Consider the following 15,274-nt stretch of genomic DNA (forward strand, 5'->3'; position numbering starts at 1 on the left):
ATTTCAGTATGCAGTCACATGATATAGAAATGGAGGAAAGAGTGATGGGGTAAAGAGTGACAGGTGAACCATTTCCCTGTAAACAATCACTGCTGCTCATCCGTAAATGTTATAATGTGTGTAACCCTTCTCAACATTGGAGACATGACAATTGCTAACAGGGGAAGGGTTTGATCGCCGGTGCGTTGCCCAGTAGTGATTCAGATTCATTGTGTAATACACCCACCTACCCACGTTTGCATACAGGCACATGAAACACAAACACGTGCTCACATTTATCCACACCGACTGCCATCAGTAATCTGATCAACATTGAGTCACTGGGTGATAGTGAGAGATGTATGCGGGAAGTCACAGATTGTGATAGTAGAGTGTGGAGGTCAAATGGAGAAAAGCGGATGAAACTTGAGGGGTTAAAGGAAACATGGCAGTAATCACGTTGAAAGAAAAAGAGAAAATGAACAGAGGGTTCAATTGACATGCAAAATACGGAAGGTAGGAAATAGGAAATATACTTGAAGAGAAGCAGACGTACCATTAGTCGGATGCTTTGCAAATGACACAGAAAATCGTTTTACTGCCGGCATAGACAACAACTCTGAGGAAATAAAAAAGGTCACTAGAGTTACCATATTTTACACCTGTACAGGATGGGGATGGTGTTATAGTGCTGAAGGTGTGTGATTTTAATACTGCTACTGTGCCTAGAGTGGATTCAGAAACACTGAGAGAGCAAGCAGAAAGAGAAGCGCTTAGTGCTGTGCCCAAAATTGCTCTCTCCCTAAATATTGGATGACACATAGTGCACTATATGAGGGATTAAAATACAAGCAAATTATGTGACCCTATTCAGAAACTAATGTAAATAAAGTGCGGCAGAGGCCGCTCTAGAGCAGTCATTACATGCACGTTTCCTAATAATTTCACTTTGTAAATACACTTTGTGGTTTAATGTGTGGTATGACAATCCGCTTGTTTAAGGGACACTCCACTTTTTTTGAAAATATGCCAATTATCCAGCTCCCTGAAGCCGAAAGTATACTAGGGACGTCCGCGTATGCGCGCCGTCCGCATGCCGTCATTTTCGTCATCAGGAGGGTCCGCGCACCGTCCGCGTGCAGCCCCAAATTTGAGACCGCGCGGACAGTGCACGTACAGTCCGCGTACAACAGCGCATGCGCGTGAAAATATTTAGACAGGACACTCCACTATAAACAATTATACAAAGGAAATAGACAGCATTTGCACACACACTATCGTTTATCTTCTTTAACTTTTAACTTCTTCAAAGAACAGAAAGCTGTGGAGCATGTTTGTTACCATAATGTTTGATTCCTGTTCTTTGTTGTCTTGTTGTTTGTTCTAAACTGTGTTTGCAATGGTGGATCCGTTACTTTTCTTCACCTATCCTAATGTTTTAATGTACTGTAAATGTCGCCAAATCAGTGCTGCCCTGACGGCCTGTTAGACTAATAATTTGAATAAGAAATCATTTGTATTGTGTATAGTGTCAAACGCGGCCATCCGCGTTTAGCCGCGGGGAGTATACTCGGAAAGCTGTGCGGACGCGGGAAAAAAGGTATACCCCGGCCTTTAGAGTTAAACATTTGATTTTTACATCTTTGGAATCCATTCAGCCGATCCCCGGGTCCGGCGCCAGCACCTCCACCATATCCCAGCACAATCCATTGACTCCGACCAGACCATCAGCATCCCGCCAAAAACAACCAAAGAGTTTGAATATTTTTCCTATTTAAAACTTGACTCTTCTGTAGTTACATCGTGTACTAAGACCGACAGAAAATTAAAATTTGCGATTTTCTAGGCAAATATGGCTAGGAACTATACTCTAATTCCGGCATAACAATCAAGGACTTTGCCGCCGCAACATGGCCGCAGGAGACACAATGATACCACCCAGCAGCCGAAAATAGTCCCCTTAGTAACTTTCAATGGCAGGGGACCATTTTGTGCAGTGCGCAACATCACTACGTCTGCCGCAGCCATGCCACAGCAGCAAAGCCCCTGACCATTACGCCAAAAGTCTGGAGGTCCCGCGGCGCGGAAGAGGCATTTGGCGCGGCGCGGAAGACGCATTTCCGCCCCATTCCCACGTCTTGCTCGCACAAAAGGCGTGAATTGAACGTTGTGCGCGCGAATGGTGCTTTTTGTGCATTTTGCGGTTCACGCGAATTTGCGGCTGACGCCCGAGTAGAAAATTGAACTTTGGCAGAATTTCGCGCCGCGTTAACCAATCAGGAGCCTGCTTGCTGCTGTGGTGGCAGCCCGCCCGGAGTCACTCATTAAACCAACGCTTGATATTGTCCATAAGCAGTCACCCGGAGCTATACGACACAAGTTCTTATTTCTATAGAGGAGACAGGAATAAAAAGGACCTTGCTTGGAAGAGTGTCAGTGAGGAGATTGGGCAACCTGGTAAGTTGTAATACACACTTCACTTTTGAGTCACGTGACGTTTATCGACCGCGCCATTTTTTTCCCCTATAGTAAGGTTACCAAATACAAACTGGTAACTCTCTCGATAAATGCACAATCAACATCAGTCATCTTGCAAACAGACAACCGCATAACACTTGCCCCTCCCACAAGAAACGGATTTTGCCACTGCATTTGAATGCATTCAACTGTTCAGGCGTCAAAATCGCGTCTACCGCGGTTGGTGTAAACTCAGCATGAGTACACAATGTAACTACAGAAGAGCCAAGCCCCAAATAAGAAAAAAATCCAAACTCTTTTATTATCTTTTAGCACGATGCTAATGGTCTCATCAGATTTAATGGACCGTGCCAAGCCATGCTAAAAGTGCCAGCGCCAGACCCGGAGATCAGCCGAATGGACCCCAAAACGGCAAAAATCAAACGTCTAAATCCAGGGGAGCTGGAAAATGAGCATACCCTCAAAAAAAGTGGAGTGTCCCTTTAAGTCATGACATAAAAATATAATTTCCATGTCCAAAGCCTCCACTTGCTTCATATGAAACTACAATCTCAAACAACCTATCTATCAACATCTTTAAACTCTCTTAGGCCCTGTTTACACCTGGTATTAAGATGCGTTTTGGTCATTCGGATCACAAGTGCACAAGAGAGACACACGCCCATTCACACCTGGTGTTTTAAATCCATCTCTTTTGTCCACTTTGGACCAGTTTGTCCTGATTACTTAGAGGGGATGGTCTATGGGCGAGTCTCTCTGCTTTCATTAAAACATGAGCGAGAAAAATCACAGGTTAAAGGTTTGCTCTAAAAGTCAGGACTGATGGAAAAACATTGTGCTCTTTACATTATACATTAAAGCAGAAGGCAAACAGTAGGCAGTCTTTTGTGGCTGCTCGAACACATTCAACCACATGAGCGTTTACACTATGAAAGCAATCCGGTCGAATGCATTTTCGACTACATTTGAATGTGGTAAAAAGTGGAGGAGCTCAAAATGTTTTACATCCCATTTACATCTGTGTTTATCATCGTCCACTTGTGATCCGATCAACCAAAACACATCTTACAAGGCGTAAACAGGGCCTTAGGCTCTCTAAATGAGTAAAGAAAGATTTAAAATCTGTACAATGTTGGCCTGCTATTTAAATTGTTAATTTTTATTTGATTTTAATTCTATTGCTCACTTAACCTCCTAAGACCCAAGATTTGGTTTGTCTTTTTTCAGATTTCTTCCAGCTATTTTGGGGTTATACCAATACATATAATAACCAAATATTTTTCTTTGAACATGAAGCGAGGTATTTGTCCACGTTTGTGTACAACATGTTCCAGTTACACGGAATTAAAGGAATAGTCTACTCATTTTCAATATTAAAATATGTTATTGCCTTGACTAGGAATTGTTGATACATCCCTCTATCATCTGTGTGCGTGCACGTAAGCGCTGGAGCGCGCTGCGACGCTTCGATAGCATTTAGCTTAGCCCCATTCATTCAATGGTACCATTTAGAGATAAAGTTAGAAGTGACCAAACACATCAACGTTTTTCCTATTTAAGACGAGTAGTTATACGAGCAAGTTTGGTGGTACAAAATAAAACGTAGCGCTTTTCTAAGCGGATTTAAAAGAGGAACTATATTTTATGGCATAATGGCACTTTTGGGAGTACTTCAACTCGGCGCAGTAACACCCTCCCTCTCCCATTATGAGAGTGAGAAGGGGAGCGGACTTTTCAGGCGAGTCGAAGTACTCCCAAAAGTGCTATTACGCCATAAAATATAGTTCCTCTTTTAAATCCGCTTAGAAAAGCGCTAAGTTTTATTTTGTACCACCAAACTTGCTCGTATAACTATAGTAGACTACTCCTTTAAGTATTATGGTGCAGACAACAAAAGAATGTGATGTCCACGTATGTGGACATCCAGGTCTTAGGAGGTTTAAAATGAGCGCAACAAAATCATTGTGTTGGATAATGGGCAATTTAGCATTGCTAAGTGTACATCAGTTGTACATTACAAAGTGCATTATGGCTTATAAAATAAATATATTGGAAATTCAATTTCGCCATACAAAACAATAAAATGGTCAACACCCCATATAGTGCACTACATAATAAAAAGAGAGAGACTTAAGAATCCAGTCTAAGATTGTATAAAATGTTAATCATAGAAATGGGTCTACTGGGGTTATCCTTCTCTATGGTAGAGACAAGAGATAAAAAAATGAAAAATTATGTGATAAAATATTAGCTTTGGCTTGTTTATACAAATAAAGGTTCTTTACTACAAATAAAGATGCAATATTTTTAGACATTATCACAAACAAATTGATAGACGAAAGCCTTTCAAGTAAATCTAAGGTGGCCATATCATCCAATCACTTGTCAAATAACATTAGCAACTCTTATTCCCTCACAGGACACAACCACACACAACATTGAAGACAAAGAGACTGAGATTTGTGTTCAATGACCGGCCAGTGAAATCTACACACACACACACACAAAATAAAGAGAATTGAAGTTAATCTATTAAAAGTTAAATGAGCTAGGATTAGACCACGAACATGGTAGAAATTAATGAGTGTAAAGTTGTTATCATAAAACAACACTAAACACAAGACGACACAGGAAATGGGAACAGAAAGAGGAGAACTCTGCACAATGTCACAGTGACACCTTGTGGGCAAAGGTTTTTACCATGAACATTCTGGAAGGTTTCTAGATATTCGACCGATACATCGATGCAATTTTAAGCAAGGTTCCAAATTAGACTAAGATAATTTTAATTTAGTAATGACTGTACTTTTTTAAATAATGTGGTGTTTTTAGAGCAGCAATTGCTTGAAAATACACATTACTGTACATCTGATAAAAATATCCTCTATATAGTACAATGCAAGGCCAATGTTTACGCACAGTTTGCTTGAAGGAGAGATTTGACACGATCAGTACTGTATATACAACGTTTTTCTTCAGTTCTGCTGAGGGCAATAAATACCCTCTCGAATAACTCGAGTTGCCAATTTAATGATGTCTAAAACAAAACACTGATCACAAAATATGATGAAAATGACACAAAACAAAGACATAACTGCTCAAACACAGTGAATGGCACAGAAGACTTCTTTTAGACATTCACAACCGTAGAAATGAGCCTGACGTGAAATGCTAAATATAACAGCGAGATGTGAAACAACTGTTCTTCATCTACACTAGGCATAACTCACATGCTCTTCTCCTATAGTGTCTAAGCTCTTGTCTTAACTCTATGTGTGAAGGAACGGGACTGAGCACATACCGTCTTTATAGGTCAAACTGCCCGAGGAGAATTTTTTGCGATGTGTACGTGCGTAGTCCTGAAGGTTGGGGGCACTAGAGGAGCCCCCCAGGACGGTGGTGCTGAAGAGACCAGCGCACTGTGAGCCTGCAGAGGGGGTTAGATCATGGATTTAGTGTGCACACCAACCACATGCACTTATTAATCAAAACAGAGCAGGGGCAGTGAGAGGATTATAATGTCATAACGTATAACTCATGCCAAAAACCATTATGGCTTGGTGGACATCAATAGCAGAGGCTGGCCGAGCAAATTTTTGAATACGTTCTTAGTGAACATTAGTGCTCACATTTCATGGACAGTAAATCAAACTAATTATACAAATGAAAAACTTGAAAACTTAACAAATGGTTAGGTGTATAACTAAATATATGCTAGATTATTTTGTTTATGGACCTCCGTTTCAATTATGTTTTCAAAGGAATAGTTTCATAAAAATTCTGTCATTATATATTCATCATCAGTTCTCTCCACATGCTGCAGTTATAAGCTAATAGCCGTATAGTTAATAAATAAATAAATAACAACAGAATTTACTATATGAACTATTCCTATTCAATATTGCAAAAAAGTCCTCAATGCTATCGCTTTCATATGTACAAATAAAGACAAATCTAAGCTCTCATCCGAAATCAGGGTACTATCGGGCTTAAACAGAACAGATATACAATAAAAATGATGCATCCCGACCCCTCACAATATCATCTCTATCTACATCTAAAATGTTTTTGTATCCATCGCTATTTCCTTTGTAATGTTATTTTAAGCAGTCAGCTAATGGCTTTTACACCTGACATAGTAATATAAAGTCGCCTGTGATGCGGAAGGTGATTTCTTTTAATAGATTATAGATAAACAGCAGTCGTAAAGGCTGAGCGAGTGACAGACACACAATACCAACCTAATCCGCTCTGCTTCATCTCTGGAGACTGGCGTGAGCAGGAGGGGAAGAGGCGATAGTTGCCCCCTTTAGAGGATGAGCTTTCTGACAAGACCTACGTACACAGACATGGCGCTGTTAAATGCCAGCACATAAAACTCAGCCTGATTCTGTCAATCTGAAACGAATGAGATTTTAAAAGTATTGCTCCGTACTACATCCAAAGGACAATGTACAATGGCTGGCACAGTCAAGTATGATGGAGACTGCGATACCTCCATGGAGCCAGTCTTGCGATTCCGGATCAACGGGGATTTCCTCTGGGTGCTGATGGCATCAGAAAGGGGCAAGGCCCGGTCGGGCTCATCTCGTGAAAGGTTTTCCAAACTACCGGGGTCTGTTTGCTTCTGGTCATTCTGGGCCAAATACACACACATGAATGTAAAACCAGCACAAATATGGAAACACTTGCAGAGTGTAGCTATTATAATACTAGTCAACATTTGAAGTGGAATTTTGAACAATACACATTCTTGTCTTTAATAAACTCTATTGATCAAATGTTGACTAGTGTAGAAAAAAGATTCAATTCACATTAAGAAATGTAATAAGTGAAACTTTGAATACTTCAGCAGACGCTGGTCGGAAACCAAATCCCATTGGCGCGCTCTCCTCCTCTGACACTTTAACCCCAGGGCTGAAATGTAGCTCCACATGAAAGCGCTCTTCAGAAGACGGGTCCTTATTTAACACAATGCCACAATTCTCTACTCAGACTGGACGGTCACGTCTCAGACATGACACATTAGACTGCGAGTTCACTTTTTGTTTATTCACTGTAAGTAGAACAGGATGTACCTTATTGTTGTCTTCATACAGCATGATGACAATCTGTGTCATGTAGTTCAGCTCAGACACTGCACTTAGATAATCCATGGCTCTCTTCCACTGCTGGTCATTCTCCTCCTTAAACCAAATCAGATTCAAAGAGTGAAATTTCTGTCTGTGTCTTAAAACATTCAGAGCTACCATATTTTGGTATCGTGCCAATGTACTGTAGGCAGTATAAAGCAATGTGATTTTAAACAGAGCTTATGTGTGGTTCAATCTAATTCTCCCTTTAATTGTCCTGTTTTATCCTGTCATACTTACATCTAATAGGCCACCGTAACGAAAGATGCTGAGTAGGGAGTGGACGTGACTCTCACTTGTGAAATACAGCCGAGTTCGAACATGCCTGCCTGGTGACAGGACTCCACGTGAATATCTGGGACACAAATAGAAAAGTATGAGATCTGACAATTGATGTACTGCAAAAATGACTTTCTTACTTAGTATTTTTGTCTTGTTTTCAGTACAAATATCTAAAAATTCTTAAATGAAGATGCATTTTCTTAAAGAGCAAAATCACAAAAAAAATCTAGTTTTTAGACCAAAAGTATCAAATTTAGGTGAATTTGTGCTTAAAACAAGAAAAAGAAATCTGCCAATGGGTTAAGAAATTTTTATTAAAATTTTCTTGAATTAAGTGTTAAAAATAGGGCCGGGACTCGATTAAAAAAATTAATCTAATTAATTAGAGGCTTTGTAATTAATGAATCGAAATTAATCACATATAAATATTTGACCTGAGAACATTGAGAAGTTATTTTTTCACATGGATTTTTAGTATACCATGAATAATGACTGAATACATAAGCTTAAGCAACAAAATATTGTTTATTTTTGTTCAACCAAGTCGTTGTACTCGGAGTCGGGCTAATGTCCACGCTAGCTGCTATATGTTTTGCATCGAGATGATACTTGAGGCTCGATGTGCTGCGGTGATATGTGAATTCCTTGTTGCATAGCGTACACTCAACCATGCTCTTATCGACCTTCCATCCATTCGTTTTTTATACAAAAAATTCCCATCCAAGGGGCCAACCAAAGCGAACTCATCAGCTTCTTCGTTCATGTTCACTGTGGTTTGTTGTTGTCTGAAGTCATGAACACTAGTTGGTGCTCCAGTATAATCGGTCCGCCGAAACTCATCCAATGAGATATGTAAAAATGTTTAACGCGTTATTTTTTGTGTAATTAATTAATCTTAATTAACGCGTTAAAGTCCCGGCCCTAGTTAAAAAGTAAACTTATTTCAAGAACATTTTTTTCTTACCCCCATTAGCAGTTTTTTTTTTGCTTGTTTTAAGCACAAATTCACTTAAATTGTTTTTTGTCTAAAATATTATGTTTTTAGATATTTGTACTGAAAACAAGACAAAAATACTAAGTAACAAAGTTATTTTTTGCAGTGTGGAGAGACTAAACAAAGTTGGAAAGAAAATATATGAAGAGGAAAACAGAAAAAAAGATGAGAGAATCTCACAATGGGTGCAGCTTGTTTACAGATTCGTCCTCATGCGTCCTTTGTAGGTCCAGCTGAATCTTCTTCACCAAAGGTAGACAGTAGGCATATGCGATATCCAGCTTCTCCACTTTATTAATGCCATACTCCTAAGAAACATGTTCATAACACATTTTCAATGTTGTGGCAACACTGAGGTACACAACACATTTAACACACTGCTTTTTCTTTAGTGTAACGTTAAATATGGCATCAACTCTGAGTGTCCCACTGATATCAAAGACTGAAATGTTTGGATATTGCAACAACCCTACAGTGCTTCCAAAGCTGCTGTATAAACAAAACCCAAGATTTGGGGCCAATCCCATTTCTCTGTCTTACCCCTTCCCTTTACCCCTACCCCTTAGTTTTGCACGTTCACGTGAGAGTAAGGGCTATCCCAATTCTCGTTTTGATCAAGGGGTAGGGCTAAGGGCAAGTGGTAGATACCCCTTAAAACCAAGAATTTCCACGAGCTTACTTGAAACCAAGGGGTACCCAGAATACACTGCGCAACCGGCAAAAATGGCGGACAGAGCGTCCAGAGAGTCCCATAAATGTAAGTATTTTCGGCTTAATAATTAATTTAAAAATTACTAACGTCTTGTTTTGTGCTCTACACATTCCTGTTCATATATATTTGAATTATGTTCTTAATTTAAATGTTTTAAAATTTCGCTAGTTTGCTACGCTAACGTTACGTTGCTGATTTGCACAACATTCCCGTATTTGCTGATTTGCACAACATTCCCGTATTTCTCTAACTAGCCATGAATGGACTGCATGCTTGTCTACAGTTTTAACTGGCAGCCAGCAAACGACGATGTATGATGACGTAACCGTAACCAAGCGGTGTCTCATTTCATAGGGGTATGTTTTCACCCCTAGCGCTTAACACTTGATTTTGAGGGACAAGGGCTAGGGGTAAGACGAAGTGGTAGGGGAAGGGGAAGGGGTAAGACAGAGAAATGGGATTGGCCCTTAAAGGGCCCCTAACCTAGGTGTTTTCAGCAATATTAAAATGGCCTCTGGTATCCCCAGAATGTGTCTGTAAAGTTTCAGCTCAAAATACACCACTAGGGCTGTAACGAGTAATCGTGTGTCCCATTAAAAATGCATCTGAATCTGAAATCGATTCTGAATCGCAAGGCTGTGATTCTGTGTTTCATGCACAGCTTGTGCGGGTACTACGGCATTTGGTCAGTAGGAAGTCCTTATCAATCTAAAATCATTATGGCCACTCATTTTCTGATAGAAATACATTTAAAAGTGCATTTTTTAGGTTAGGGGGGCTTTAAGGACAGGATATACAGTTGCATTTTTCTAAAACAAACCTGTGGTATAACAGTGTCTGCTAGTGCTCGAGAAAGTTTGAAAAGTTCCACTGTGTCCTCCAGTCCTAGGGAGCTGTTGTGCTGCACGTCATACTTCACACAGTCGTAAATATCCGGAATCTTGCTAATGTCATAGCGGCCGCTCTTCATGCGGAAGTCCCTTTCCAATTTGGACCAGCGTTGCAACATCATCTCCAGTGTCTCGCTGTGGTACAGCTGTAAATCTGAGAGAGCAACAGGGTTGAGCTTGGTTAATTTGGCTAAGAACTCATTACCCGGGTCATGCTTTCAAAGGCTTCCCACTATTGCTCAGGGGGTGTTATGTGCTTTTGATGTAAGCAACAAGCAAATACCTGCTGATTTGGGGTCTTCAAGTCTTTTGCGGATCTGTGATGTGAGGCTCTGGATGAGGGCATAGACTTTATCGCACGTACTCACTGGATTCTCCACAGCCTTCATAGAGTTCACCAGAGAACTGCTACACGTTGGAGCCAGCTGAAGAAACAAAGAGATGAATTGGACACAGATGTGTGTTTCATATAAAAATCAGCAAACATACAGCCCACAGTTCAAAAGAAGTTTGACACTCCGTTTTACCCTGTCAAAGTCTTCTTCTGTGAAGGTTTGATCTTTCTGCATGATCTCATGCAGTCTGGCCTTAACCCTTTGCTGACAACCGCTGAGGGATTCACTATCATTATCCAACAGGCCGTTCATATTTGCACTTTTCACCATCTGGACCAGGATGGGTGTTAGTTCCCCTTCTAATGCCAAGAGACCCTACAGACAACCAATTCCGGCTCAGTACTTTTCTTTCATTATATATCTAAATCTTAGATTGCATGCATGTATTGAACGGTTTGGCTGTGTATCTTAGCAAATGCAGCAGCAGTCATTTGCACCCTGCCCTCATCAGAGGCGTAGATCTTGAGGTCATGCCGGTAGGTGCTGTGTAGCCTGAGAAGGCCGCAGCCTGGAAATCCAGCATAATCCCCTATAAAAAGATAAACACATAACATAATGCACCCAGAAACACAGTCCTACGGACCACTTTTATATTATTTTAGCATCGCAAAAATCACCATACACATATATATGGAAAAAAGATCAGATACTGCCAAAGATCTTTGTGTTTCACAGAAGAAAGAAAAATATAGGATATCAAGTATGTCACTTTTGGGTGAACTGAATAAGTTTACTGAAATATTAACAAATGTCAATGGATAATTAATCACAAGAACATAAGGTTTGGTAATATTTTATGTTTTGGGGATACGTTTTATAGCTGTACATGAATAAAACATTCAAAGTATTGAATATGCAATATTCAAATTCAAACAACATGCAAATAACATGTGAGACTTTCAGTCACATTAAACCGACCTAATTTCTAACAAAAACAAGAAAAAGAATAGCGGCTTAACAGATGCAAAGATTTTACAGATATCTAAACAACATTTGAGTAGGGGTGTCACGATTCTCCAAATCCTCGATTCGATTACATTTTCGATTCTACGGTCACGATTGGATTCTCGAATTTTACCTTTTATTGTGAAAGCGTAAAAACGCTATGCCATTTTTAGACGATACTTTTATGAAATATAATATTTGATCTTGAACCCAGAGATGCCCTACCATGTTAGTCGTGCGGTCAGTGGAAAAATATGGTACACGCACAAACCTGATCAAAACAAAACTTCCTGTGAGATGAACATTCCTGTCAGTACTTTGCATCTTACAAACGTGCTTTTATTACCGTCAGACGAGATTGTGAGACTATACCCCAATAAGTCATGTTTAAATGCTGCTTTCATAACTCTTAAGCAACTGAAATAGGTTCTTGTGAAACTTAAAAAGATCTCAATTCAGAGAAATGAACTGTGGTGCACACACAGAAATGAACTGCTGTGCACGCGTACATGCTCTGTTCTGATCGAGTTCAGCTGAAGGCGAGAGGCGCTTGCTGTTTTTTGTTTCCCTGGTAAAGAGCAGCTCGCGAAGTGTTTCCAGCATCTGCCATGCTCTCTTTTGATTGGCTGTAGCTAGCTAAGTTAGAGGTGGTTGACTCGCAGCACTCAACATGTGTTATTTTTCCCGCTTGGCAAGCCGACCAGATGTAACATGGGGGCGTGGCAGCATTGACGATTCCATTTTTTATTTAAAGTTCAAGGTTGTGACTTAATTTCGATCAATTTCGATTTAAAATCGAAATCATGACACCCTTACATCTGAGAAAATGTTCATCATAATCAAAGATTATTACCACAGATCTTTAGTTAACGTGTATCTTAAGTCCTTATCACATATTTTGGGGTAGTTTCCCGGACAGTGTTTAGATTAAGCAAGCACTAGGCCCTGGTTATTTGGGGACATTAAAGTAGTTTTTTTACAAAAACATACCTTACAAAAAGCATTACTGGTGTGCATCTTGCGACAAAACAATGTCATTGATCTATTTAAAGACATGTAAGTGCAATCTGCTTTCAGTTAAGACAGCACAAACATGCATTTTAGTCTTGGACTAGACTTAAGCCCTGTCTGGGAAACCGCCCCATAATTCATAGTGTTATTAATGAATTAATGATTAATCAGTTTTGTAATGTTTACTGGATCTGTTAAGATTAGAGAAGATAATTTGAAGCATGAGGTCTATGGACTTTAATGTCTACACAGCAAAAATTACTTTCTTTTTGTCTTGTTTTAGTTAAAATATCTAAAGATTCATAAATCAAGACGCATTTGCTTGATGAGCAAAATGACCTAAGAAAATAAGTATAGTTTTTAGACAAAAGTAAATTTGTGCATAAAACAAGCAAAATAAATCTGCCAATGGGATAAGCAAATTTTTCTTGAATTTTTGTTGAATTAAGTGTTTAAGAAAAAAGTTCAAGATTATTTTGCTTACCCCATTGGCAGATTTTTTGCTTGTTTTATGCACAAATTCATTTAAATTAGATTTTTTTTGTCTTAAAACTAGACTTATTTTCTTAGGTCATTTTGCTCATCGAGACAATGAATCTTGACTTTTTTTGGAACTTTTTGCAGTGTATGGCCTGCTTTTCCTCTAGTTCAGGGGTCGGCAAGTAACTTTGGCCGCGGGCCAATATTTTTTTTAGCCAGTAGATGGCGGGCCAACTGTTGTTGGCACACTTACGTCTTATTTTGAATTAGCCTAGTATAGGCTATCTGATCTTTTGTCAAGAAACATTGTCTTTATTTCCTATATAAAAGACGAAAGACGGCATTAAAAATTGCTAAAAACATGGTAATGGGTCTGTGTATCATTCGTTCAATCGTTTTTTTTTTCAAATTAAAAACAAAAATGAAAAAATTAACCACCACGGGTTTTCTGATTGTGTGCTCAGATAAAAAAATGAATTACTGGATTAGACATTTTTTTTATTTAACTCCTTTATAGGCATAATATATCAATGAAATCATTTTAAACAGATCAGGTACTATAGTGGTAATATTACAGGCATTTATGCTCTCATGAAATACAGTCCGACTTTTGAACTATTCCTTTTTTTATTAATATTTATCCGGGACACACACATACACACATAAGGTTTAAGGAGGTCTCCGCTGGATTGTTTTTTGTCCAGCTCCGACAAGGTTCTATTCATAGATTAATTTGTGTTCACCCGCTTTATTTCCCGACCTGACGGGTCCGCAAAACTTAACGTCACGTTTCGTTTCCAGAATCTCACATTCAAATGTCTCTAACGAAAAGAGACAGATAATTTTAAATGTTATACAAAAATTGTGTCCGTGCCAATAAAAATATTATTTTAACATTGTATTCGTTGTATTTATAATGAACAGGGACGTGCACAGACATTTTGAGGGGCAGGGGCTCAAGTGAAATAAAGGGCACTTCTCATAATTATGTATTTTTTTCCTTTTTTAAACAAAAAAGTATATGAAGAGTTTGGTTCCAAAACGCAATAAATCCATTTTGACAAATTTCGGTAAAAACGTGTTTTCTATACCAAGAAAGTGACAAGATGAAAACCAGTATTTTCTGTTACAAACTTTCACATAGCATCTTTAGGTTATAAAAACATAAAAAATTCAAATCCATAACTTGATTTTCAAAGATTTATTATAAAAACGAATTCTTTTTTCCACAAAATGCAATAAATCCATGACAGTTTTTTATTTCAAAATGCTATAAATCTATTAAATCAATGTATAAATGTGCATTCATCTTTACCATTTTATATTTATTTAGTTGACTAGTGGTATACAATGATTAAAAAATAAACATTAATGGCATTAACCAAAACACTTACTTTGTTATATTAAGAACACAATGTTTTAGCATGAGAAGCTTGATGCTGTCTGGAGAGCAAGCAACCGAGTGCCTCTCGCGGAAATTATTAGCTGTTGATGGCTTACGTTTCTTTCCCGTCACAGAAAACCATCACAGGTTTAGCAATGCTATTAAAGTATTATTTTGTTTTGTTTGTTGATCACGAAGTACAAAGTAGATGAGGAAAACTAGGACTCCGTGTACTCAGCGTGCCGCCATGTTTGTTTACATTGCGTGAATGGTCCGCTGTAATATCAGAAATTGATTTATTGCATTCTGTAAAAAAGGAGCAGTGGCGTTTATCGCATTTTGGGAAAAAGGGAGAAAAGATGACAGAATATCACGGCGGGTATTGGATTTTGCGTAAAATTAATTATTTACTTTTAACTACTGACCTGATATAATACTGATTTTGGCAGTAACTCATTTTTTTCAAAAATGGCGTTTATTGCGTTTTGGAACCAAACTCTTCATATATATTAACGCAATTCTGACTTCCTTAAAATTTATTTAAAAAGTTTTTATTTTATCTTCCTCAAACTCACGCAATTGTTTCATTTTC

At 38.7% G+C, this 15,274-nt stretch overlaps 1 protein-coding gene across 24 annotated transcripts in view; it reads right to left on the minus strand.

Moving 5' to 3' along the window:
* The window catches only part of ppip5k1a (diphosphoinositol pentakisphosphate kinase 1a), a 43,171-nt gene that overhangs the window by 13,009 nt on the left and 14,888 nt on the right, over window positions 1-15,274 (minus strand). For 5 of the 24 annotated variants that reach the window (XM_073859270.1, XM_073859268.1, XM_073859261.1 and 2 more), the window contains exons 16-27: window positions 11,270-11,391; window positions 10,995-11,177; window positions 10,751-10,892; window positions 10,398-10,621; window positions 9,046-9,173; window positions 7,830-7,944; window positions 7,536-7,643; window positions 7,305-7,418; window positions 6,953-7,093; window positions 6,699-6,792; window positions 5,759-5,884; window positions 536-598 (exon numbers count right to left, since the gene is read on the minus strand). In XM_073859270.1, the coding sequence (XP_073715371.1) occupies window positions 536-598; window positions 5,759-5,884; window positions 6,699-6,792; window positions 6,953-7,093; window positions 7,305-7,418; window positions 7,536-7,643; window positions 7,830-7,944; window positions 9,046-9,173; window positions 10,398-10,621; window positions 10,751-10,892; window positions 10,995-11,177; window positions 11,270-11,391 (1,560 nt within the window). Of the gene's footprint in view, window positions 1-535; window positions 599-5,758; window positions 5,885-6,698; window positions 6,793-6,892; window positions 7,094-7,304; window positions 7,419-7,535; window positions 7,644-7,829; window positions 7,945-9,045; window positions 9,174-10,397; window positions 10,622-10,750; window positions 10,893-10,994; window positions 11,178-11,269; window positions 11,392-15,274 lie in introns of all 24 variants that reach the window. The other 19 variants (XM_073859250.1, XM_073859258.1, XM_073859252.1 and 16 more) reach the window with 5 other exon arrangements.

This window comes from Misgurnus anguillicaudatus, chromosome 21, assembly GCF_027580225.2.
Source record: "Misgurnus anguillicaudatus chromosome 21, ASM2758022v2, whole genome shotgun sequence".
Taxonomy (NCBI): Eukaryota; Metazoa; Chordata; class Actinopteri; order Cypriniformes; family Cobitidae; genus Misgurnus; species Misgurnus anguillicaudatus.